This window comes from Podarcis vaucheri (assembly GCF_965113315.1).
Source record: "Podarcis vaucheri genome assembly, chromosome: 5".
NCBI classification, from domain to species: Eukaryota; Metazoa; Chordata; class Lepidosauria; order Squamata; family Lacertidae; genus Podarcis; species Podarcis vaucheri.
In genome coordinates this window covers 44,045,427-44,068,202 of record NC_138763.1, presented here as the reverse complement: position 1 = coordinate 44,068,202, position 22,776 = coordinate 44,045,427, and the positions used below count along the sequence as shown (strand labels likewise).

The 22,776-nt window shown below is 49.8% G+C and overlaps 1 protein-coding gene across 2 annotated transcripts in view; it reads right to left on the bottom strand.

The window, feature by feature from the left end:
• Positions 1 to 1,990: 1,990 nt before the first annotated feature.
• CRTAC1 (cartilage acidic protein 1) overlaps positions 1,991 to 22,776 on the bottom strand; it is a 36,879-nt gene continuing 16,093 nt past the window's right edge. Inside the window, exons 4-16 of one of the 2 annotated variants that reach the window (XM_082224984.1) lie at positions 20,635 to 20,765; positions 19,841 to 19,997; positions 18,408 to 18,542; positions 17,642 to 17,781; positions 16,599 to 16,735; positions 15,835 to 15,917; positions 13,872 to 13,972; positions 13,574 to 13,742; positions 12,297 to 12,445; positions 9,690 to 9,732; positions 9,282 to 9,425; positions 3,154 to 3,279; positions 1,991 to 2,363 (exon numbers count right to left, since the gene is read on the bottom strand). In XM_082224984.1, the coding sequence (XP_082081110.1) occupies positions 2,233 to 2,363; positions 3,154 to 3,279; positions 9,282 to 9,425; positions 9,690 to 9,732; positions 12,297 to 12,445; positions 13,574 to 13,742; positions 13,872 to 13,972; positions 15,835 to 15,917; positions 16,599 to 16,735; positions 17,642 to 17,781; positions 18,408 to 18,542; positions 19,841 to 19,997; positions 20,635 to 20,765 (1,646 nt within the window). In that variant the 3' untranslated portion in view covers positions 1,991 to 2,232. Of the gene's footprint in view, positions 2,364 to 3,153; positions 3,280 to 8,498; positions 8,660 to 9,281; positions 9,426 to 9,689; positions 9,733 to 12,296; positions 12,446 to 13,573; positions 13,743 to 13,871; positions 13,973 to 15,834; positions 15,918 to 16,598; positions 16,736 to 17,641; positions 17,782 to 18,407; positions 18,543 to 19,840; positions 19,998 to 20,634; positions 20,766 to 22,776 lie in introns of those variants that run through there. The other variant, XM_082224985.1, reaches the window with a different exon arrangement.

Sequence of the window (22,776 nt, the reverse complement as noted above, 5' to 3'; positions counted from 1 at the left end):
GGGTATTGTGGGAAACGAAGAAGACTGTTAGGCTGCTTGGAACATTGCCATTCACTGCTGCAAACCAGGGCCCTGACTCTTCCCCAGCAACTGATGCTTGTTTACCCAATAATAACTCCCTGAAGGATTCACCCTAGAGACTCACCTGTCACAAAGTGCACAAAGGTGTTTTTTTTTTTAATACCCAAGGAATTGTTCCGCATACGAGATGATGTGAACATCAAAACGTCTTATATAAACTACCCACCGCTGACTGGGTGTTGTAGCAAGAAGTTGTGCCTTTCCTTTCCATTTGCGATCATTCGGCTTGTCTGCATTTGTATAAATATATCCATATTTAAGCAAACAGACATTTTTAAATATAGATTGATCTGCAGTAGATCCTGCAAATCACCTGCTTCTGGCCTTATCTATTGATTAACTCGTTCACTACGGAAAAATGCCAGAGCTGCCCAGAAAGAACTTGGAAGTTCTGGCTCCCATCAGTAACAAGGAGAGACTCCTCACCAAAGAGAAGATTTTTTCCTGGTTGTGTGTTGCTCAAGCATCATTACTTGCCTGATTATAAAATAAGCAGTAATGTGATTGTAGCATTTAAAGCTGGGATTTAAGCACAGCACTAACATTCAAGAGCCAATTTCCTTTCTAGCTCAACCTTTTAAAAAATGGGTTTTCCAGGAAACAAGTGGAGATCGTTTTCTTGAGCTTGGTCTCCCAGGCGAATGATGGTGACATTGTGATAAGTAGCCTGTCACAAGGTCAGTGTCACGTAGGAATTTTGTCTGAACTGTCCCTCGATAAATTCCACCTGCTCTGACTGCTGAAAGGCATCTCATACACCCTGCACAGTGTTATGCAGGACTGCCCTGTCACAAAACCCCTAGGTCAGTAATGGCAAACCTTTTAGAGACCGAGTGCCCAAACTGCAACCCAAAACCAACTTATTTATTGCAAAGTGCCAACATGGCAATTTAACCTGAACTGGTGCATAATCTGCAGTAGCTGTCACTACTCCGACTCCTATTTAGCCCTGAAGAAAGAACTACCTGGTTACCATATTGCATTGTATCTGGGGAATTTGTGTGAAGTCCAGGCAAGCCCTCTCAGTGTTTGCATTGAAAGAGAAGATGCATATAGATCTTTTTGCCGTACATTAACCCAACAATTACCCATTCTCAGCACCATTGTTTGCCTTCATGAAGGTAAGTGTAGTTAATATGTTTTGACATCACCATGAGACTGGGTTTGTCTTCTCTATGAGCTACTCATCTTCTCTGTTAGGATAAAATACTTGTTTCTGCAGCAGCCAGAGCAGCTTTTATTAAAAACAGTGTTTTCCCTGCTCCCTTGCCCAGCCCCGACTGGCCCCTATGCAGAGTGTCCGGTGTGGCCCTGGGCGCACCCTCAGCCACTGCACTTGGCTGTGGTTGAGCTCAGTGAAGCAGTATGCCAAGTGCAAGTGGGAGGCGATCATGGCATGGCGAGCCCGGTGGGGCCTGGAGCACCGATGCTGGGTGAGGGGCGATGAGGACAGGGTGGAGGCGACCCTGCCTGGCTACCTGGCACTGGAACAAAGTGGCTTCTTGAGGCTCACCAGCGATACCATCGTCCCCTGTAGGCTCCCGCATGACGCGCCCTGCCCGGCACCTCCCACTGGCTCCGGGCAGGAGAAGGCGGCTGCTCAGCTGCCCCATTTGAGCTGAGGACTCTACACGCTGCCCTCGCCTTCTGCCGGCTCTGTGCTGGGGCGACGGCACACATGCCCACAGAGGGGCCTCTGAGTGTCCCCTCTGGCACACGTGCCATAGGTTCGCCACTACTGCCCTAGGTAGCATTTGTTACATTGTGTTGAGCTAGGAAGTCATTTTGGGCTGAACTCAAGAATGCTTTGCCTGGTCCTCAGGCTTACAAAGATGACTCCACAGCAGGACTCTCTGAACTTTGTTGCATTGCAATACCTGGGCAAAATCTGGGCAAATAAACCCCAAAGTTATTCGCGAGAGTCAGGAAAGAGCTTTATTATTATTATTCAAGAAAAGCAAGGAAAGGGTGATTCGGTTCTCCAAACAGGTCCTAGTGGGTTCGCCTGGAGGAAGTGGAATCACTAACTCGGGGGAGAGAAGTTGTCCTTTTTGCCATACAGAAGCTGGGCGTTGTCTATCGCATGAGCCACTAATGCCGGGCATGCACTTCAGCTGGCAGCGCCCACAGCGGAACACCATTGCCAATGAATCAGCTCTTCACACAGCGCCGCCTGTCTGCCCCCAAGGAGAAGCCTTGTTGGCAGTGGCAGTGGAAAGAGCCAGGCTCATTGTGGCAGATGTGATCACAGGGGGCCGGTCTTTCTCTGCACTCATTTACATCTGAAAAACAGAAGGAAGAGACATATTTCACCCAGCGGGAGGAGCAGATGCCAGCGGGGATTTCAACGGAGTGCCCAGCAGCAAGGAAAACCAGCTCCCTGGAGCCTACTCCTTGCAGCTGAAAAAATGATGCCTGCAGCAAACGGCTACCCTACTCCCTATTATTGCAAGAGGTAGTCGCTGACCCAGCTCTTCCACAGTTTTGTGCCATGAAACACCTCAGAGAGACCTAGAAGAGGACATGCTATGGCAATGCCTGCCACCATGGAAGGTCTGGGGGTCTGGCTCATTGCTTGCAGACTTTTTGGAGCAACAGCTGCTGGCCTGCTCAGTAGACATTGGCTACTATTTTTTAACCCCCCCCCCAAAATGTATATACAGTGGTGCCTCGCAAGACGAAAAGAATCCGTTCTGTGATTCTCTTCGTCTAGCGGTTTCTTTGTCTTGCGAAGCAAGCCCATTGAAGGATTAGCGGATTAGCGCTATTAGCGGCTTTTAGTGGCTTATCTGCTGATCGGATCAACTGATAAATGGCTTAGCGGCTTAGAAAAAGGGGGGGAAGGAAAAAACCCCAGCAGGAACTCGCAAGACACTGTCTTGCGAAGCAAGCCCATAGGAAATTCATTTTGTGAAGCACCTCCAAAACGGAAAACTCTTTCGTCTAGCGAGTTTTCCATCTTGCGAGGCATTCGTCTTGCGGGGCACCACTGTACTACTTGTTTGTAATAAAAGCTTGCAGTGGTTTACAAAAAGGATTAAAATATTAATAAATGACAGTTTAAAAACTTACCCAGGCACTTGTTGGCATCTTGGGGATCAGTCTTGAAGCCAGGGTGGCACTGGCAGGAATGCCCACCCTGTGTGTTGACACAGACGTGACTGCAGTTATGCAGACCATAGGTGCACTCATTTATGTCTGGGCAGAGAGGAAGGATCATAGTGAGCGCAGCAGTGGTTAAGTGTTCCTGTTCACACACGTGTCTCCAATCTCATGAGGAGACCTCATGGGCCTCTCTCAGACAGCTATTACCACTGGGGAAAACATGGTTAGATTCCCATTCCTGATACCCTCAGGGTCAGCGTTGTAAAAAAGTGCCCCAAATTCCCATGACCATCACCACCCCCAAATTGTTGGGTGGGGTGGGGGGTGAGGGTGAAAACCTGGCCATGGCAACTAATTATGCAGACCTCATTGGGGCAGCAAACCTTTGTGACAGATGGCTCGGGTGGCACCCTATATTTAGCCATTTAGCAGGTAAATGAAGCCTCCAAAGAGATCCAGAGGAAAGCCATTTTGCACCCAGTGGACAGTGAAGCAGTTTTATCAAGAGCATGAACTGTGCTCTATTTCCAAGGAGATGATCTGAGACTATCCAGGCATCAGTGCTTAGCATGGGAAAGTAGTGTTTCCCCACGTCCACTACTGTACTCTGGTGTGGGGAAGCTTGCAACGATAGGCTGCTGATTCTTTCTTTTTCCCCTCCAGAGGGCACCAGTGTCCTATCTGATTGTTGCCATCTGGATATGCAGCAAAGAAGCAAGAAAAGGCTTGGTCACTCCTTCAGGTTGTGCTCTCGAACTTATCTGGCCAAGTGACACATCTCCTTATATTAATTGATCAATGGAAGCTCTATAGAACCACAGCCCAGGTGCCCAGAGTATGTGACTTTCTCAACAGAGCAAGGGGGTGATTCCAGCCTCTACTCCAGCTGTAGGTATCTCAGTGCCCCTGCTAGGTCAGGTGCACGGAAAGCAAGAGCCTCTCAAGAGTTCAGTTCCCTAGAACTAGGCAAGGCACACAATCCAGACACATAGCTCACGGAGGCACATTAAAACCCAAATACACATTTGAGCACATGGCAAAGAATGATACGGTGTGACGTGACCAACACTTATCAGCACCCTTGTGTGGCACACCAACGTTCACTCACATTTCTGGTTCATTCAGGCACACACTTGTGAACATGGGACTCACACGGCATATATGTGGACATTGTATTGCCACTGTTTATCCCCTGAGGTCTGCTTCCAATCAAACTATCATGGGATCTACATGCATTTCTGCTTCTCCATCAGCAGCATAGTGGTATGTCAATTCTCTCTCTCTCTCTCTCTCTCTCTCTCAATTTTAGACATATATGAGGACTTACCTTTCTAAGAAATATGGCCATATAAATCACCAGCAAAGACCTCTGAGGGTTTAAAATGGGGCCGGAAGCACAGGATCATGGAACTGGAAGGCACCTAATGGGCTACCAAATGGCCGATGTCTCCAACCTGGACTGGAACCCAGATGAGCTGTTCAGAATCTGGAGCCCCACATCAAACCAATGCCTTCAAGTTACAAGAAAGGAGAAAACTTTCTGACAGCCAGAGCTGTTCGACAGTGGAACAGTCTCCCTCAGAGGTGGTGGACTCTCCTTCCTTGGAGGTTTTTAAAAGCAGAGGTTGGGTGGTCATCTGTCATGGATGCTTTGGCTGAGATTCCTGCATTGCAGGGGGTTGGACTAGATGACCCTTGGAGTTCCTTCCAACTCTACCATTCTGTGATTCTTCCCACTCTCTACACACACTGTAAATAAAGATTTCCCAGATTCAAATTATCCCTGCATCCAGCCTTTTTAGCTTCCTGCCCAATATGTATTTCAAATGTGATCTTTAGGGCAGGTAAACCCATACCTAGTGCAGAAGACCGGGTGGGGGATTTTTTAATCAGCCATGATGTGGAGCTCTTGCTGCCCTGCCTCCTCTCTGCCTCTTATTTACTACGTTTCTTGTGTTAGTTTCACTGATAACAGTGATGGAGAAGGTCAGGGATAGGAAGAGGCTAGGGTGGGATAGAATCATTAGTTACGTACACACCCTCCTGCAAAATTGCCCTGTGAACTCACAATTGAATGAGTCCTCAGCAGAAATGCAACATGAAGTGCATGGAAGTGCATGGAAAAAAGGGAAGCTGTTCTGACCCTCATGAAATGCAGCAAATAAATGATGTGCTGTAGCAATGGTGCTTTCTCTTGGCGACACCAGACTTTGAGGCTTGTTGTTCTGTGGCTTAGTCTGGCCAAATCGATCAGCTCCTTCTGTACAGGTGAAACGGTTGCAGAGAAAAAGCAGTTCTGCTTTTCAAGAGGACAAAGGCTTCACAGCAGTGCAAGGCCAACTGAATTTCCCATCAGGGAGATGTGGGTCCTGGCAACAATGCCAGAGATGTGACAGGACTTCAGGCAAACAAATAAAGGCTTCAGGAAACAGAATCCTCTAGAGGAGAGCCCCAAGAGGTCATGATATCTTGGATTTGATTCTACATCATATTGGAGAGAGGATTGTTAAAGCTGAAGAACCACAAAAGCTCTGCATTCCAGAGGACAGAAGTAGACCTAATGGACGTAAATTACTGGGTGGTAGATTTTGGTTGAACATTAGGAGAATCTTCTCAGTGCTAAGAGAACTTTGGCAATGGAACTAATCATGTCCAGTGGGGATTGGGCCCTCCATCCCTAGACATGTTCTAAGCAGAGGCTGAATGGCTGACTGTTGGGATTTTGGGTGTAATTTTGATGTAATTTTAGATTTCCTGCATCAAGTAAGGAGTGGGGATTCTGCTAAACTGCAGCTCCCATCAGTCCCAGAAACCATGGCCAATGGCTAGATATGATGGGAATTGTAGTTAAGCAGAGAGCAATCCACAGGCTCCTCACATTAGAAGACAGCCTACGAGACCCCTTCCAGTCCTAGGATTCTACAAGCAAAAATAGCAAAGGGATCTGTTCTCTCTGCAAGAAGCATATTTAGGCTGCAAATGAGACAAAGATGTATGGAATGAAATTCTGAAACTGTATCTCTAGAAGCAGGAAGAGTAATGTCATTAGTCAAAAGAGAGCCAGATAAACTTATGAAGGGTGTTGAATGAGAAGCATCATCTTAGGTTTCAGGAACAGTCAAATGTGGTCAGGAAATAATTAACCCTCCCCAAAAGGTGTGAGTTTCTTTTCTCTCCTTAATAACAAAAAATATCGCTCATTGGTAGTGATGAATGAACTTTGAAGTTAGGTTTGGAATTGAGCTGGGTAGGGAATGGGGAGCAGGAATGAACTATCCCACCCCTAATTCAGAAAATAGTTAAGAGGAATGTTGAACTCAGTTCCAAGCCTGTTTCACACTTGTGCCCCCAAATGACAAGATCCATAAATTTATCCAAACCCTCACAATGGCAACCCATACCCATTCACCTGTCTATGCCCGCTCAAGCCCCTTGTTCCTCTGCATGTATCTTTGCTGCTCCTCCAACAGCAGGAAAACAGAGAGGGGTCTCTTTCTCCCCTTCCCTCTTTACTGTCTGCATGCTGCTATGGTTCTGTGTTAGACCCAAGGTGTACTGGGAAATGTAGTTTCCCAGAACTATTGGCATAGATTACTGGAGTTACATTTTCCAGTGCTTCTCGCATCTGGCACACAGCATGCCAACTGCCCTCTTCCTTTGACTGCTGAAGCACACAAACAAACAAAAGTATGGAAATGAAGGGGCAGTGATGGATGGGAGGCAGGAACATGGGACATTTTTAGTCCTTCTCTGGCCTGGATTTTAATCTGAACCAATGAAGAACTTTGGGGGTTCTAGTTCTTGCAATATATTTTAACATAAGCTCATCCATATTTGTAGTCCAAGGATAATGGCTTGATCCCTCACAAGGGTTTGTGAAGGTATCTTCTGCCAAGTCAGGTTGATTGGTACCTACATGGATTTCTGCCTTTCCCCTTTCCCCCTCCTGGTTTGTGGCACAAATCGCTTGCCTGAGCCTTCTAGGCTTCCTTTACTGAATGCTTTTTGTAGCAACCATGTTTTTCAGTGTGTCTAAGGCAGGAGCACAATAACTTGAGAATGGGAAATGCACAGCCATCAACACAAAAGAGAAATCATGGCCAATCAAGACACCCTGGGTAATGCCCATTTTTATTCATTTTATTTACATATGCATTGCATATTTACAAACATGCATATCCCCTTCACAGTTATGGTGTTCATAGTATAATAGGCATTGGCCATGCTGGAAACCTGTTTTCCATGTGACGCCCTTACCTTTGCCTTGTAACAATCTTTGGTATGGAGCGCTTTGCTCACTTCTGTTGTGTGCATGTTATGCATTAGAATAATCTAACAAAAAACAGTTGTTGTTGGATTACAGCTCCCATCATCCCTGACTATTGGGCCAGTAGGACTCCAACAACATCTGGAGGACCACAGATTCTGCAATCGTGATAGAAATTGCAAGGGCTTAAAGATTTTGGTCGAGCTGTTTGCATAGGAAAGAAGTCACCACAGCTCAAACAACTGAGCTACTAAATAGCAGAATGGCATGGCCTTGGCTGGGAGGCAAATAGTCAACATGCAGTTGTCTTACAAGTTGAAGCCTCCTTGTGTGTAGCCAAAGTCCCGTGCAAATGCCTGCAGTCATTCACCCTGCGGCTGTTATGGCTACCCACCTCCCTGAAGGTTCACACATGTCTCTCACAAAAGGAAACTGGCACATAGCTTGGCACCACCTCATTCTTGGCCTATGTTGGCACCACCTCATTCTTGGCCTATCTTTTGAATATAAGTTGTGGCCCCGCATTCCCACCCATACCCCCAAGCATAGCTGCAAGCAGGTGCTTATAGACAGTGCAGAGTTTATTGGGTGGAGTGAGCTGAGAGACCGGGTGGGTTCAAACTTCAGACACACACTGGTAAGACAAGGTCAAGGTGAATCCCGGTCCAGTCGGGCTGGGGGAGCAGAAGGAGGAGGAGGGAAGGGAAGCAATCATGTCACAGGCCAAACCAGCAGGCACAGGGTAACTGTTATCAGTTTTAACCAAGCAAGCAACTACCAGCGGGAGCAGCCATCTTGGTTAAAGGCAAGCTCCTAGGAAGATGGCAGCCACTCTGAGGAGACAAAGCATTGGTGGGGCCTCCGCCCTGTCTTGTTTTCTCAGAAAACATGCAAGGGGTGTGACACTAGTGAGAGAGTGTCATCCGCCGGGCTGCGTAGTGCCCTTTGCAAAGATGGCTGCCCCCACCTCAGTCCATGTTCCCAGGGACCACCATGAGAAGACTGGATGAGAGAGATTGGAGGGGAGGAGTACAGGGGAAGCCACTTCCATCTATAAAGGCTGCTTTTTGTCCTTTATTGGCAAGGCTTAAAGTGCATAGGAGTGAAAGCAGAGTCCGAGGCAAAGTGGAAGAAGAGGGGCAGAGGGCAAGATGGGGCCCAGCCAGCTCCCTGAGGAAGGGTATCCACCAAAAAAGGCCACTTGTGCTGCACAGAGAGGGAAACAGAAAGAGAGACAGAGAGAAGGAAAGAGAAAGACAAAGACAAGGCAAGAGTTAGTGGCAGTTGGCAAAGAGGAAGGTCTTCAGGGGCTGAACCAAATGTTTGCTGCCTGACAAGGGCCTGGTAACCCTACCTACCATTGAATATACAGAGGAAAGCAACAGGTGTGTAACTAAGCACCCATTTCCACACATCCCTGCAAATTGCACTCTTTGCCCACTGCTTTGCAGCTGTTCGGCAACTATTACGCTTTTCCAGACCCATGCCTGATGCCAGATGTCATATTTGGCCTGAAGGTATACTTTACTGCTTCTCCTCCTTTGCTCAGGCATCCTAACACGGCATACAAAGCAGGCGCTACAGTGTCCCCCACCCCACCCCATGCCATCTTCTCACTGGTCAACGTACAGAGATCGTGATTCCAAGCTCAGGACCTCACTGGCTTCACTGCTTTCCCTTGCTCCTTCCCTTCTTGGGATTATGAAATAAAAAAAACCCAGCCTCAGGTAAACTTTTCCCCGCTCGGGTGGCTTCAAGGGAGGGCTCAGCCTCTGTGGGGAGCGCCTCTCTTTCTCCCTCCCTCTGCTCTGCCAAAGCCATCACTCACCAACGCAAGCTGTGCCGTCCTCGTTGGGCTCAAAGCCGCGATTGCAGCGCTTGTTGCTGCGGCAACGGTACCCGCCATATGTGTTGATGCAGATGGGCCTGCCCCTGGGGCAGACAAAGGGGAATTCTGCACACTCATCCATATCTGAGAAAGGGGGCAGAGGGCGGGGGGAGGGAGGGGGGTAAAGAGAGAGAAAGAGAGTGTGACGGAGGCCCAGGACAGGACAGAATCTAACAACAGCCTCTTAGCACCACGGTTGGGCTGTTCCTTTATCCCCAGAGACTACCGCTGTGCGGCTGTGGACGGCTGCCACAAAGAGCCTGCCTCGTGCCCCATTAAGCCCCGTTGTGGGTAGAGGAAATTGCACCCGAGCACCATTCACTGAGCTGGCCCTTGCAGGTGACTCACCAACACATCGCCCGTTCTCGTGCTGAGAGAAGCCTTGGCCACACTGCGGGGGAAAGAGAGAAATGTGTTATCTGTGTGCTGCCTAATTGCCTCCCAGCCTCGGCTCCCTCTCTACCTTGCCTCCTCCAAGATGCTATTTCCAGGAAATCGGGGGGTTTGTGTGGCTGCCTCAGACCATATAGCAGCTAATGTGGTAGCTCTCAGCCCTTAAGTCTCTTTTGTTATCATCTCAGTTCTCAAAGGTATACAGAAAGTTTCTGCTCAACACTTTAAAACAGCAGGGGAACCTAGGCTGGGCTTTCATAGCTGGCAGGAGATGAGATGAGTTCCCCAATCATTCCCCAAGGTCTCAATTGCCTTGTGTGCCTATTTCTTCACCTCCAAGTGTTTTGCAATGGGCAAATTCACTGTTCTGCAATCTGGGCAGCAAAAAAGGAAAGGGTCGGTTGCATGCTGTTCTAGACTTCTTAAGATCTGTGACGAAGGGGATGACATATTTTGCTGCAACTCCACATCTCTCCAGTATTTATAACATTTCTGTGTAGCAGTGGGAGTAATGCTACAGCCAGACTACCCAAACCCAGACTCTGTGATTCACATATGGAACTCGTTGGACACGTGGCCTTTCCACTTCACTTCAATGGAAGGGAGAAATCCATATGTACAAATGGGTTCATATTCAGAGCCACTTCCTCTAAAAAAGAAAACGGGGCATCCTTTGCAAGTGATTTCCTATAATGCACAGTAAAGGACCCACGTCAGATTCCTGGGTAGTGGGCTTCTTTGGGAGGATGGGCAGGAGCAAGTCATGTTCATTTCCATGGTGTAGATGCAGGTCCTCTTAACATCTAGTAAATTTGCCATTGAACACGGAGAATTCACAACTCAGCATCCACCAAACAGAGAGGTTATCTAACCTACATAGCTTGCCCTTGTCTGGCTGCCCATCCACCTGAACATGACTGGTCCAGCTATCTGATGATGGTGTACAAATTCATACTCAGACCTTTCGTCAAAGCAAGTGAATATTCAGGTTCTCTCTGCAAACTTCAGCAGCCTTTACTGGTCAACTTGACAGATGGCAGCAGAGGAAGCAGAGCAGGGGAAAGACAAAGTCTGCTCTGGACCACTTCACCAGGAATAACTCCAGCAATTCCTGCTGCAGCCAGAGCTGAAGAAGTCGTGTTGCAGAACTTTTTGGCACGGACTGTCTAGCCATTCTGTGCCTCCTTCCGCTGCAACTCTAGTGCTGAAATTCACTGAGCTGACGGAAGCACATTTTGTAGAAACGTCATTTCAGTTATTATCTGTCTAGCACACCAAGGCCCCTTCGGCTGGTTTACAGCCTCCCTGATCACTTGAACTGTTGCTGCCACAAATCAGGGAGCTCCAAAACAGACCACTCAAAGGGAACAGACTCAAATAACTGGTGCTATTAGTGGCATTTGTATGCCACCCCATAACACAGGAGTAGGAAATTAGGCCAGCTGATCAGCCTCAAGGAGTCCTCTAGTCGACGGTCTGGTTGGTCCAAGTCCAGTTTAAAAATAAGGCACTCTAAGAAGGGGAAGTGAGCAGGGGCCCTGAACCTGAACATCTAAACAGCAGCCAGAGCAGATACACAGGTTACCTGGCCAGAGTCTTCCCACCTGTATTTCTGTTTAAATGATAGTAATTGTTTTTCAGTTTGCATCTATATGTATAACTTGACATTTGCAAATTTTATGCCAACTTGTGTCCTCTTTTGGGGAGGAGGGTGTATGTGAAAGTGGACACCCTCTTGGGAAGGCTGTTGCCTAACTGGGCAAGGAAACACCAAGTTTGTCCATTAAAAGAAAATGACATTTGAAAGAGAGAGAAAACCTTGACTAATAGTAGCCTGTGAGCTTGTCCTTTTCTTTCAAACCCCAAATGTAACTTCTTCTGCAAATCTAGTGCCCCCTCCAACTACTTGGAAGTCACTGTCTTAATTTTGGGTGGCCCCATTTTACTTGACAGGCACTCAACCACCACAGTTCACTCTTAAGAAGGGAGAAGAGGCCCGTACAAAAAATATTGCAGTGCATCTTCTTTCTGTATGCTATAGGTCATAAACAGCTAAAGCAAGTCACTCTCTCCCATTTTCTGTTTGGTTTTTTTATATGACACTCTGCGAACCGCAAATCTTAGGGACCAGTGAACACACTCAGCCTTCACTTTCTTTTAAGAGACAGGGAATTGCCCTCTTTTGATATTTTATTTTTAGATTTATTTATTTGCACTTCTGAGAAGCTCAGGATTCCCCTTTGCCTGCTGAGACACCCTCAGTGGCTCTTTTGATGTCCGTTTCTTTCAACAAGGGGGCACTGAATTTGTTATTGGAGGGAGTCCTTATTACGAGGATTCTTGACATGCCTTATGCAGGAAACACAGCTTAGTTTTGCAATTTGCCTTTCTAAGGGGACAAAAATAATACCTCTGTCAGCACAGAACCTCCAACAGGATTTTGCATGGCCCTTTTTCTCAGTGAGATGAGAAAACGGAAAAATGTTTCAAAGAGGAAAGGGTGAAATTGAGGAGGGATCCGTTCTAAGTAACATGCACATGGCTGGCAAAGGCAGGCCTCACCTCCAGAGGCAGAATGGTAAGGGGTGATCCCGGAGTGTCCCGGGGATAGGGGATCTCCAGCACGGAATTGATCTCACTGCTTGCTATCGACCGGCTGATCACCCGGCCATCTGGCCACGTCACCTCCAGGCTGCTAGGCTCATCCTGTCCTACAGGGAAGAAAAGCAAGGAAGGGTTGAGCCCAGGAGAGATAAACAAAAAAACCCTGCAGCCCACCCAGGGACCTGAATTGCTCTGGAGAAGCATCTTCCTCTCATGCGGTGGTCTGTGCTTTCCTTTCCCTCTCCCCCCTTTCAACCATTTCTTCCTGCAGAGATGAAAGAACTTGGGATGTGATGAGGGTCATGTCCTTCCATCAAGCACTCTGAGCCAATGCTAGCATGGCTCTTGGGCACAAGGCCAGCTGTGAGCAGGGATGTGGGGCATTGTGGGGCATGGGCCCTCTGACTTCCCGTGCCACTTGGCTTCTCAACTCATAGCGTGGTCTAACCCGGCCAGGCCCCACTAATCTGGGCCACCTCGGGGCTGTGGAAGAGTAATGAGGTGTGGAGACATGCCATCCCCTCTGCAGGAACAGCTGGAGGGGGCAGGCAGGGGCCTCGCTGCAACGCACGTCCGCTCTGCTTTTTAGGACGGCAAGCTCCTGCCACTGGCTTTTTAAATGAGGACAGGAAGCAGACTTTCCAAATGTTTTGAAAGAAGAGGAGGAGGAGGAGTCTGGATTTGATATCCCGCTTTATCACTACCTGAAGGAGTCTCAAAGCGGCTAACAATCTCCTTTCCCTTCCTCCCCCACAACAAACACTCTGTGAGGTGAGTGGGGCTGAGAGACTTCGAAGAAGTGTGACTAGCCCAAGGTCACCCAGCAGCTGCATGTGGAGGAGCGGAGTCGTGAACCCAGTTCACCAGATTATGAGTCTACTACTTTTAGCCACTACACCACACTGGCTGCACACTGGGGATAGGTAGGTTTCACCCAATCTACACTGTTTTTCAGCAACATTAGCAGACTCAAAGATGGGGTATTATGCCTAGAGGCAGAGGTTTCAGACTGAAGGGAGTTTTGTAGAGGAAGGACAGAAACAAATGTCTGCATAGCTTGCAATGTGTTCTGGTAACGCAGGGCAGGTATTATCAGGGATGAGCGGCAGATGGGATACAGGAAGCTCAGAAGCATCATTGGGATGGCCGTGAAGATGGACAGGACGAGAAGAGACCTGGGAGGGCACACCCCCCGCTCAGGCTCCAAGCCCTGCTTCCAACTCCTCCACACTCACCCAAGCCGAAATGGGCAACGGGCTCCATCTCGCACAAGTACCCAGACCCTCCGTCAATGATACGCAGATGGGCACCACTCTGACGTGTGAAGAGCACCACCTTGGCACCACGAGCAAATGCCCCAAAGCGCGTACGTGGGATCACTCGCAGCCAGTTGTTGCCAGCGCCCTGTGGAGATGGACAGACAGAGTCAGCCAAGGAATGAGCAGGCACGAAAGGGAGGAAGGAGTGGACCGTGCCTGCTCAGATGTGGGCTGGGATCTGAGCGCATTGTGAGGAGCACCTCTCAGCACCCACCTCGTTGACCTTGAAGACTGAAAGCGGCTGGGCCATGGACTCTCCATGTGACAGGATCAGGTCCAGCCTCCCATCGCCATCAAAATCCACCACTGCCCCCCCTGGAATGACACAACGTCCATAAGCAAAGGTCTTGTTTAGCACCCATAGGACCATATTCACCTTCCACAAGCATGGCTGGAATAAGATCCAGCAGGAGAGTCAAGGAATAGGACTTCTTACATCTCTGCCCCATGATTCCACCCAAATTGCCTCCACTGACACTGACCATCCGTGTGCCTGTTCACCCCAGAAACTGTTTCAGTTCCTGGTGCCAAATGCTTTGTAAATGGCGACATCATTTCTGCGAATGTTACTCAACATTTCAGCGTCTTAGTGGTGGGTGGGAATTCCACACAGCCAACCCCTGGATCTTAATTTAATTGTCGTGAAGTAAGATTCTGGCCTGGCTTTGTTTCACCCTTTAGTGGGGTAGGAGTCATCTTGCATCTTCTTGATGGAGGCACACTTTAATTATTTTTATGGGTTATGATATGGTATAAATTCTTACTGTTTGGTAAGTTGTTTTGTATTTTAATATTTTGAAGGTCACTTAGGGATGTTTTGCAAAAAGTGCTGAAAATAATAATAATAATAATAATAATAATAATAATAATACTTTGCTTTCATGCTTTGCTCTAAGAGTTGGCCAAGCATGTGCCAACTCTTGGAGTTGGGGCAAGAGGATATTTTGTCTCTCTCCCCGCCACCCACCAAATCATAAAGTTCTGATCTTTTCATGGGGCACCAAAGCCCCCAGCTCTGCCAATCCTCTCCTGTCTCTTTTGAGTGCCTGCTGTCTCTGCAGTGAGGAGATGCTCCCTGCATCCATTCCCCTGCTGATTATCCCTTCTTCAGATGTTGGTGTAAGTTTTTTGGGACACAAGAAGCCATCCACTTCTTGGTTCGCTCTCCTGCTCCCTTACACCTCTTTTCACAATTATTGAACTTCACTTGAATGTGAGGCAGAAGAGGCAAGGAGGGTTCACCACTAGGGGAAATAGGTTGAGTGGCGGTATGAGAGAGAATGTGAGGCAGAAGAGGCAAGGAGGGTTCACCACTAGGGGAAATAGGTTGAGTGGCGGTATGAGAGAGAATGTGAGGCAGAAGAGGCAAGGAGGGTTCACCACTAGGGGAAATAGGTTGAGTGGCGGTATGAGAGAGAATCTTCACTGTGGTGACACCGCAACTTTGGAACACCTTTTCTCAACATTTGCACCTGGCACCAACTCTGCTGTCATTCCAGCACCAAGCTAAAGCCCACCTGTTTGTTTGCCTGCCAGTCACTTTGGTGATATGTATGTAATGGTTATGCTGGGCTTGAAGCAGATTATCTGTTCTTGCTGTTGCCTGCTATGCTGGTCTTAGATATTTATTCTGCTTTATTTTTGATTGTTTTGATGTCGTTGTTTTGTGCCTGGGTATTTATATGCAGGGGATGCGGGTGGCGCTGTGGGTTAAACCACAGAGCCTAGGGCTTGCAGATCAGAAGGTCGGCGTGACAGGGTGAGCTCCCGTTGCTTGGTCCCTGCTCCTGCCAACCTAGCAGTTCGAAAGCACGAAATGCAAGTAGATAAATAGGTACCGCTCCGGCGGGAAGGTAAACGGCATTTCTGTGTGCTGCTCTGGTTTCGCCAGAAGCGGCTTAGTCATGCTGGCCACATGACCCGGAAGCTGTATGCCGGCTCCCTCGGCCAATAAAGCGAGATGAGCGCTGCAACCCCAGAGTCGTCCGTGACTGGACCTAATGGTCAGGGGTCCCTTTACCTTATTTATATGCAGGGTGGAGTATAAATACAAATTTTGGAACAAGCCCCTACCCCAGGCCGTCTGGTGGTTAGAGTAAGCCCTCTTTTCACTAAGCCCACTCCTTCTAAGCGAAGCCACCTGATCATTTTCCTCAAGAGACATCGTGAAGACCCACCTGTGCCACGCCCCTCGGGTTCCACGGCATCACCAGGGCTCAGTTCCTCAATGGCTGGGTCAGCATGCTCTCGGCGGACCACCCTGTGGCAGAAGGGGAGTGTGCCAGTGCAGAGAAGATGCACTTCCCTCCCACAAAAGGGCCCGTCATGGGAGTCAAGCCTACTACCACTACTCCTGAGTGGGCACCACCCTTTGCTCACACACTCTCTTGCCAAATCCTTATCTTCCCAGAAAGGGGCCCTGCCCACTCGCATAGCAACAGGTTTCCGCACGGACTGCCCAGATTTGCCACATGCTGCTGCTATCACTTTATTAGCCTGAGAAATGTAAGCGGCTCTGTTTAACGAGCCATTGATTGCCTACAATTAATGGGAACCGTGCATAAGTGCTAATTAGTGAAAGCCAGAACCTCCAGGGATGTGGTCTAGGCGGAACAGAACTGCTGTATTAGTAGCGGTGTAGGAAGGAGCTCAGTCACAGCTCTGTCAGCTGACTGGAGGGAGGGCAGAGCAGGATAGGACACGCCCTCCTGTGGGTCACAGCAGTGGGGGAACTAAAAGGCGCTAGATTCTGGATGCAGAATCCAGCCGTCCCCCCTCCCTCGCCCCATAATCTCAAGTTCTGCATGCAGGACTCCCTAAGGACGCAGCGGGTTCACCACAGACTCTGGTGCGGGGGTCGCCCTCCCTGCAGTGCCCGGGAGCCTGGCAAGATGGGGAGCCCACTGCCCCAGCCTCTGGTGGCCACGTGGCTCTCACCCACCGGAAGAGGCGGTTGGCGGATGAGCCGCGATAGGCGATGTTGTTGAAGAAGACCTCCAACTCCTGGTCATTGTCAAAGTCAGCAGCGATGACGGTGCGGACGGGTGATGGCATGGACAGTTTGGGCGTGGCAATGTCCTGGGGGAAGGACGGGGGTTAGTGGGGCAGGGCTTGGGCTGGAGCAGGGCCAAGAGGAAGCTCAGGTCTAAGGAGGGGAGGGGTCAGGAGGCATTGTGGCTGGAAGGGCCAGAATACAGGGGAGCCGTGGAGTGGGGAGGGGAGGAGAGCTGGAGGAGCTGGGCGCAGCGCAGAGACTGCAGTCTCCTGCAAGGCAGCAGCTGGGGAAGGAACCAAGGAGAGGAAAAGGCTGCCTGGTTGACATGGCAGGAATAAGCAACGGTGCGGAGCCGTGGGTCTAAAAGACGAGGCAACCCTTTAAAAACAAGGAACATCTGGCGGCCCAGCTGGGGGCAAAGGCAGCAGTCTCCTTGGTGATCTGCAGTTCTGCTCTGGCTTTCCAGAATGCGTGGGGGGGGGATAAAGCACAGAGGGAGCGCAGAGTGGCGGTGGCAGTGGGGATCCCTGCCTGCTCCAGCCCAGCCTTCGCACATTGAGCAGGAAGGTCTGAGGGGAAGGGTTCGCATATTCAGCTGAGCGCACTTGGAAGTGTGCCCGCAACTGGGAACTCTCAATTGCACAACGTTCCTGATCCTAAGCGCATCCAGCTGAACACACAAAGAATCCTCCTCCAGAACTTCAGGAGTCAATGCACGAAAGCTGGCAAGTGTTTGTGGAGCTGGGGGGGAGGGGGAGCTAGGAGTGTGGCTGGCCCACATGGCCTTGCACAAAAACACCCCCCCCACACACACACTGTATCTTTCCCCAACACCAAGCGTTCACTGAATGCCTGAGTAAGGCTTCTCTGTTCCACTCTTTCTTAGGCACTTCAAGGACTGGACTCTCCCTCCCTGATCCCACCACTTCCCTGCTCACAGCCCAGGCCTTTCACCATTTGGGGACCCCCCTCTTCCACGTGACACTTACTCGGAAGCGCCCACCTGCGCTCATCTGCAGGTAGAGCCGGTGAGGTCCATTCCAGTTACCGTAGATCAGGTCCACTTTGCCGTCGCGGTTGAAGTCGGCCAGCGCCACGCCGCGACCATGCTGGTAGGGGTCATCCAGGCCTGTGGAAGGCGGCAGAGGAAGTCAGCAGGGCTGAGAGTGCCCTGAAGGCAAAAGGACGCTGTGGACTCAACTGAGCCTTCCCTTCTGCTGATGCCGGGCTCAGAGGTTGAGCAGCTCAGAGGTTATCAGGCAGCTCTTGCCCCAAGTGGCTCAAATTCAGCCTGTCAAGGGACAGCAGAGGATGGGACAGTGGGGGGCAGGCTACAGGGGGCAGAGGATGGCTGGTGGAGCAGGCAGTCCACAGGCAGGGGCCAGAGGACCTCTGCAGATTCCCATGGACACCTAACCCATCCTTCCCGCCTCTCCCCGCAGGTCCCCCTACTCCTATTCTCTTGCTGACAAGGAAGGAGTGTTTCTAAAGGGAATAGGTGTCATCAGCAGCACCACAGTGATGGATGCCACCCTGACACCTCGTTAAACTCCAGTGATCAGCCAGACGCTCAATTACTGGTGGTGGCTGAGCCCTCAGGCACTCATCACACACACACACACCAGCAGGCAAGGAGAGGGACAAGGAAATGGCAGGACCCCACCAGGATGAAAGAGGGCCAAGCAGCTGCTCTGGTGAGTTCTGCCCCACAGCTAATGGCTTCCGATGACACCCTCACCCTTGCCACTCACTCACCAGCAGAGGGCGCTACGTCTATGAAGGTACCGTCACCCTGGTTCTTGAAGAGGAAGTTGGCTCCGTTCTCGTTGTCGCAAAATATGTCGGAGGCTGCTTCACTCAGGATGGGCCCCACAGCCAAGCCCCGACCCCCTGGGAAGAGGAGCAATGAAAACCAGAAGTTAGCGCAATATGGGCATTACAAGTGTGACAGGTTCCCGTCAAGATGTTTCAAAATCATCAAGCCATCCACTTCTTGGTTCGCTCTCCTCCTCCCTTACACCTCTTTTCACAATAATTATTGAACTTCACTTGAATGTTGGGGTTCAGTCTTCACCAGCAATGGTCACCACCACAATTATTACAAAAATAGTCAGTGGCAGTTCACTGCCACAGAGACTGAGAGCAAGACAAAAATGGCATATAGCTCAGCAACACCCCCCAATTGCCAGGACTGAAGGTGTCTGCCATCCACCCCTCCTAAGACTCCTCCTCTCCCGGACATTTCCTAGGCAGCCTCAAACTGTGTCTGGGCACCTCTGGTCTCTGTTCTGCCCTCCTTATTATCCTGCGTGTTCTTGGGGAGTAGGGAGGGATGGGAGCTTATCGCAGCTGGGGAGGGAAACTCCCAGGATGCTTCAGTAGTCTCTTGACCACCCTCCTCTGCTTCAGCCTCAGAGTCTGAACTGCTGCCTGTCACAGGTTCCTCCTGCTCACTAAACCCTGTTGTCCCTTCAGTATCTAGCATCTCCTCCCAATTTCCCCCCTCTGATCTCACCTCAGTGTCCCACCACCAATGTCCTGGCTCTGATCCTTCCCTCTCTGGGATTTCCAATGGGGGGGGGAGAGGTTTCCCAGCTGGTGTCTTCCACCACACTTCACCATCCAGCCAGGACCAGACACCTCCCTATACTGGAGGCTTGGGCTTAGTTGGCCAAACTTGGCTTTTGACTGCTATTTTAGTTTTCCCAATAGCTGGGATCTGTGTGATTTTCCAACAATAGAACATCTGAGGCATTGTGGGAAAACAAAATGGTGGGCGGATGTGGCAGTTGCTAGAGGAGCTCTGTCACTCTTCGTAATGCCCAGCCATGTATAGGAACATAGGAAGCTACCTTATACTGGGCCAAACCACAGGCCTATCTAGCTCAGTATTTAGAGTCATAGAATCATAGAATGGTATAATTGGAAGGGACCACAAGGGTCATCTAGTCAAACCCCCTGCAGTGCAGGAATCTTTTGCCCAACACTGGGTTCAAACCTACAACTCTGAGATTAAGAGTCTCATGCTCTACCAACTGAGTTCAGACAGGAAACTCTTTTCCCTTCCTGAAGATGCTTGGGGCTGAATCTAGAACTTTCTGCATGCAAAGCAGAAGCTCTACCACTGAGCTACAGCCTTTCCCCTTATGCTGGGCTAGCTCTTGGGAGACAATCCTCTGCCCTCATACCTGTGAACTTGTTGACTCCGGCATCTGCCGCCACATCATTCAGTGCCACAATGCCATTCTCCAGGTCGCTGGCAGCTGTGTCCATCTCGATGAGGGCATGGGGCCCAACTCTCATACTGGCATAGTTAGCTATGTAGATGGAGTAGCGACCAGAGCCCTGTAGGAAGGGACGTGGGGGCAGGTGAGAGGCCTGAGTCTTCACTGGATTGGACCCCTCTCTTCCCAGCACGAGGACAGATGCAGAGGGTGCCACACCCAGGGCCCTGACAGGGATGAGTCTATAAAGGTAAAGCCAGTCGCAGGCACCTGAGCAGGAGCAGCGTAGTCCAGCCATGGGCTCCCAAACAGGGGGGTACCATCCTTCACGCTCCCCTGTTTTGCCTCAGACATCTCTTCCAACCACTCCCTGTCCCCCCCCATTGTTTCCCTCATAGCACCCTGATTTAGCAATAATCGTTTGAAAATAAGCCACGCAAGGCAGAGGGAGAAGAAAGCGCAGGTGACAGGGGCATAAATCACCTAGACAGGCTGTGTTTATCAGCAGCACGGCACCCGCCTGGCATGGCAGTCCCTGATGGGAGTCCTGACAGTTGTGAGGGAGGCGGAGGGGGAGGCAGAGCTCGGCCTTGAGGAGTTGGGTGGAGAGCAGGCCCCTCTAAGCCCATGTCCTCCCCTCCTCCAAACAACTGCACTGGTGCATCTTCGGCTCCCAGCTGCCCCCCCCATGGGCCTGACCCACAGCCCTGAAATCACAGCCTCAAGCCAACCCACCCCAACCTGTTCCACACACTCACCGTCCTGTCCACGCAGGCCACGGAGCGCCCAGCAAACCAGCTTGCCACACCCCGGTTCACCTCATCACTCAAGATGTCCTCCCAACGCCCGTTCCGAAACTTGAACAGTTTGTCTGTATAGGTAGCTACACCTGGGAAGGAGAGATAAGGTATCAAGACGTTTCAGGGTCTCCTGGCCAGGTGCTGAATCAGCTCTCCCTTTCTCTCCTTCTCTCCCAAGACAGGAAATCAGTCTGGGTTGTGCATGACTTTCTCTGGAGCCCTAACCATGTAATTATGCTACGGGCCCTCTCTAATTGATGCTCCAGACGATCTGTTTGTTCAGCATTCATCCTGATTTGCTTGCACAAATCTTGCCTGGTTAGACTATGCATTTGTTCTGATTTGTTTATGGGGAGGTTATATGACAACGGGTCCCTTCAGACTGGTGCTTTTTGTGTGTATATTCTGCAAAATGTCACTGATGCAATAATTGTGCATTAGTGGAGGGTTTACACCACCCTCAAATCTACTACTTTATGAGTTGTTCTGTGATGCCCATGGAGCACATCATCACCATCGGAAGGGGAACTTATGCTTAGTGCAACAAAAACTGGATAAACACCCACTGACCCTGAACTTCTGTGATATGAAAAGTTGCAGGTTTTCAGCACTGAACTACAGAACACGCACCTATTGCAAACAAAGCAGTATGTTTGTCCTGAAACCTTTTCAGGGATGAACAGGCTTGAAAGTGGGATCCTATAAAACTGTCCTGACACCATCATGAGCACAAATAATGATGAATACTCAAGAGAAGAGACATCTGGAAGGACCCAATGAACATCCTGATTTGCTTCTGGGGTGTTTACACGTCTTCCCATTAATCATTTCTTCATGCCATACTCTTTAGTGCATTTTGCTGTCACTTTCCAAACCATAAAAAGTCCCCTGCAAGTGGGTTTGTTGAGCTAGGGCAGCAGAGTGCTTTAATCCATTTGAATTACACAAATCTGAATTGAATTGCTCTTGCAAAAGAATGACAGTCTGGAGGCACCCTAAGCCTCCAGCAACTGCAGGTTTGGTGTGCAGAGACTTGCTGCAAGCCTGGCTCTGAACTGCAGCATTACACTTTGCAAGTGTGACACCCAGAGATGCAGATCTTTGCAAGTGATGAATGCACCCCCGAATCATGATCTAGATTGAACCCTTGCAGCTGTCCCATTTGGATCACATTCCCTCTGCCCATAGATGCCTCTTCCTGATCATCCGCCTTTTGGGGCTCCCCCTACTCTGCCGGCCTCGCCCAATGCCTAATTGCTCTCTGGTACTGCAGGGTTGTGATCAGGACTGCGCGACAATGAATGCAGCAACCCCAGCAAAGCTTAAGGGCTGGTAAGGGAGGCCCAAAAGAATAAACTCATTAAGGTAAAATGTGCCAGAGCAGCGCGGAGCCATGTTCATCATAAAGGGAAAGGGGAAAATCAATGGCATGCACTGGCTGGGCCCTGATGCCAGGAGTAATGTGAATGGCTGATTTAGGGAGCCTTTGGCAGCTGCAAAGCAGTAATTAGGTGTGTCAGGAAGACTGATAAGTGGAGCCAAGAGCAGGTCGATGCTGCAGGTGAGGGGCCCAGCCCTACTCGGGAAGGATGCGATGGGGAAGTGGTCGCTTTTCTAGGCAGATTTCCGGAGACCCCAAGCAGTGCTTTGGACCAAAGGAAAAGCGGTGGTGGTGGGTGGGCATTTATCTTTTCCAGATATATTCCGACTAGAAATGGCGTAGTTCCAGCATGGACCCATAGAGCAGTGGTGGCCAAACTTGGCCCTCCAGCTGTTTTGGGACTACAACTCCCATCATCCCTGGCTAACAAAACCAGTGGTCAGGGATGATGGGAATTGTAGTCCCAAAAGAGCTGGAGGGCCAAGTTTGGCCACCACTGCCATAGAGCAAGCCACAGGCTGCCAGATCTGATCAAGCAACATATTTCTAGGATTTGAACATGTGAAACCATCCAAGCAAAGCATCTGTTGACTTGGGTGCAATTCCTAAGTAGCCCCAAGGAAGGGGCTTGGCCTTGGGACAGAACCAACAGTGCGTATTTTGAGGCTGGTCACACCTAGGCATTGCAAAAGCATGCCAAACACCATCTCTGCTCCTAA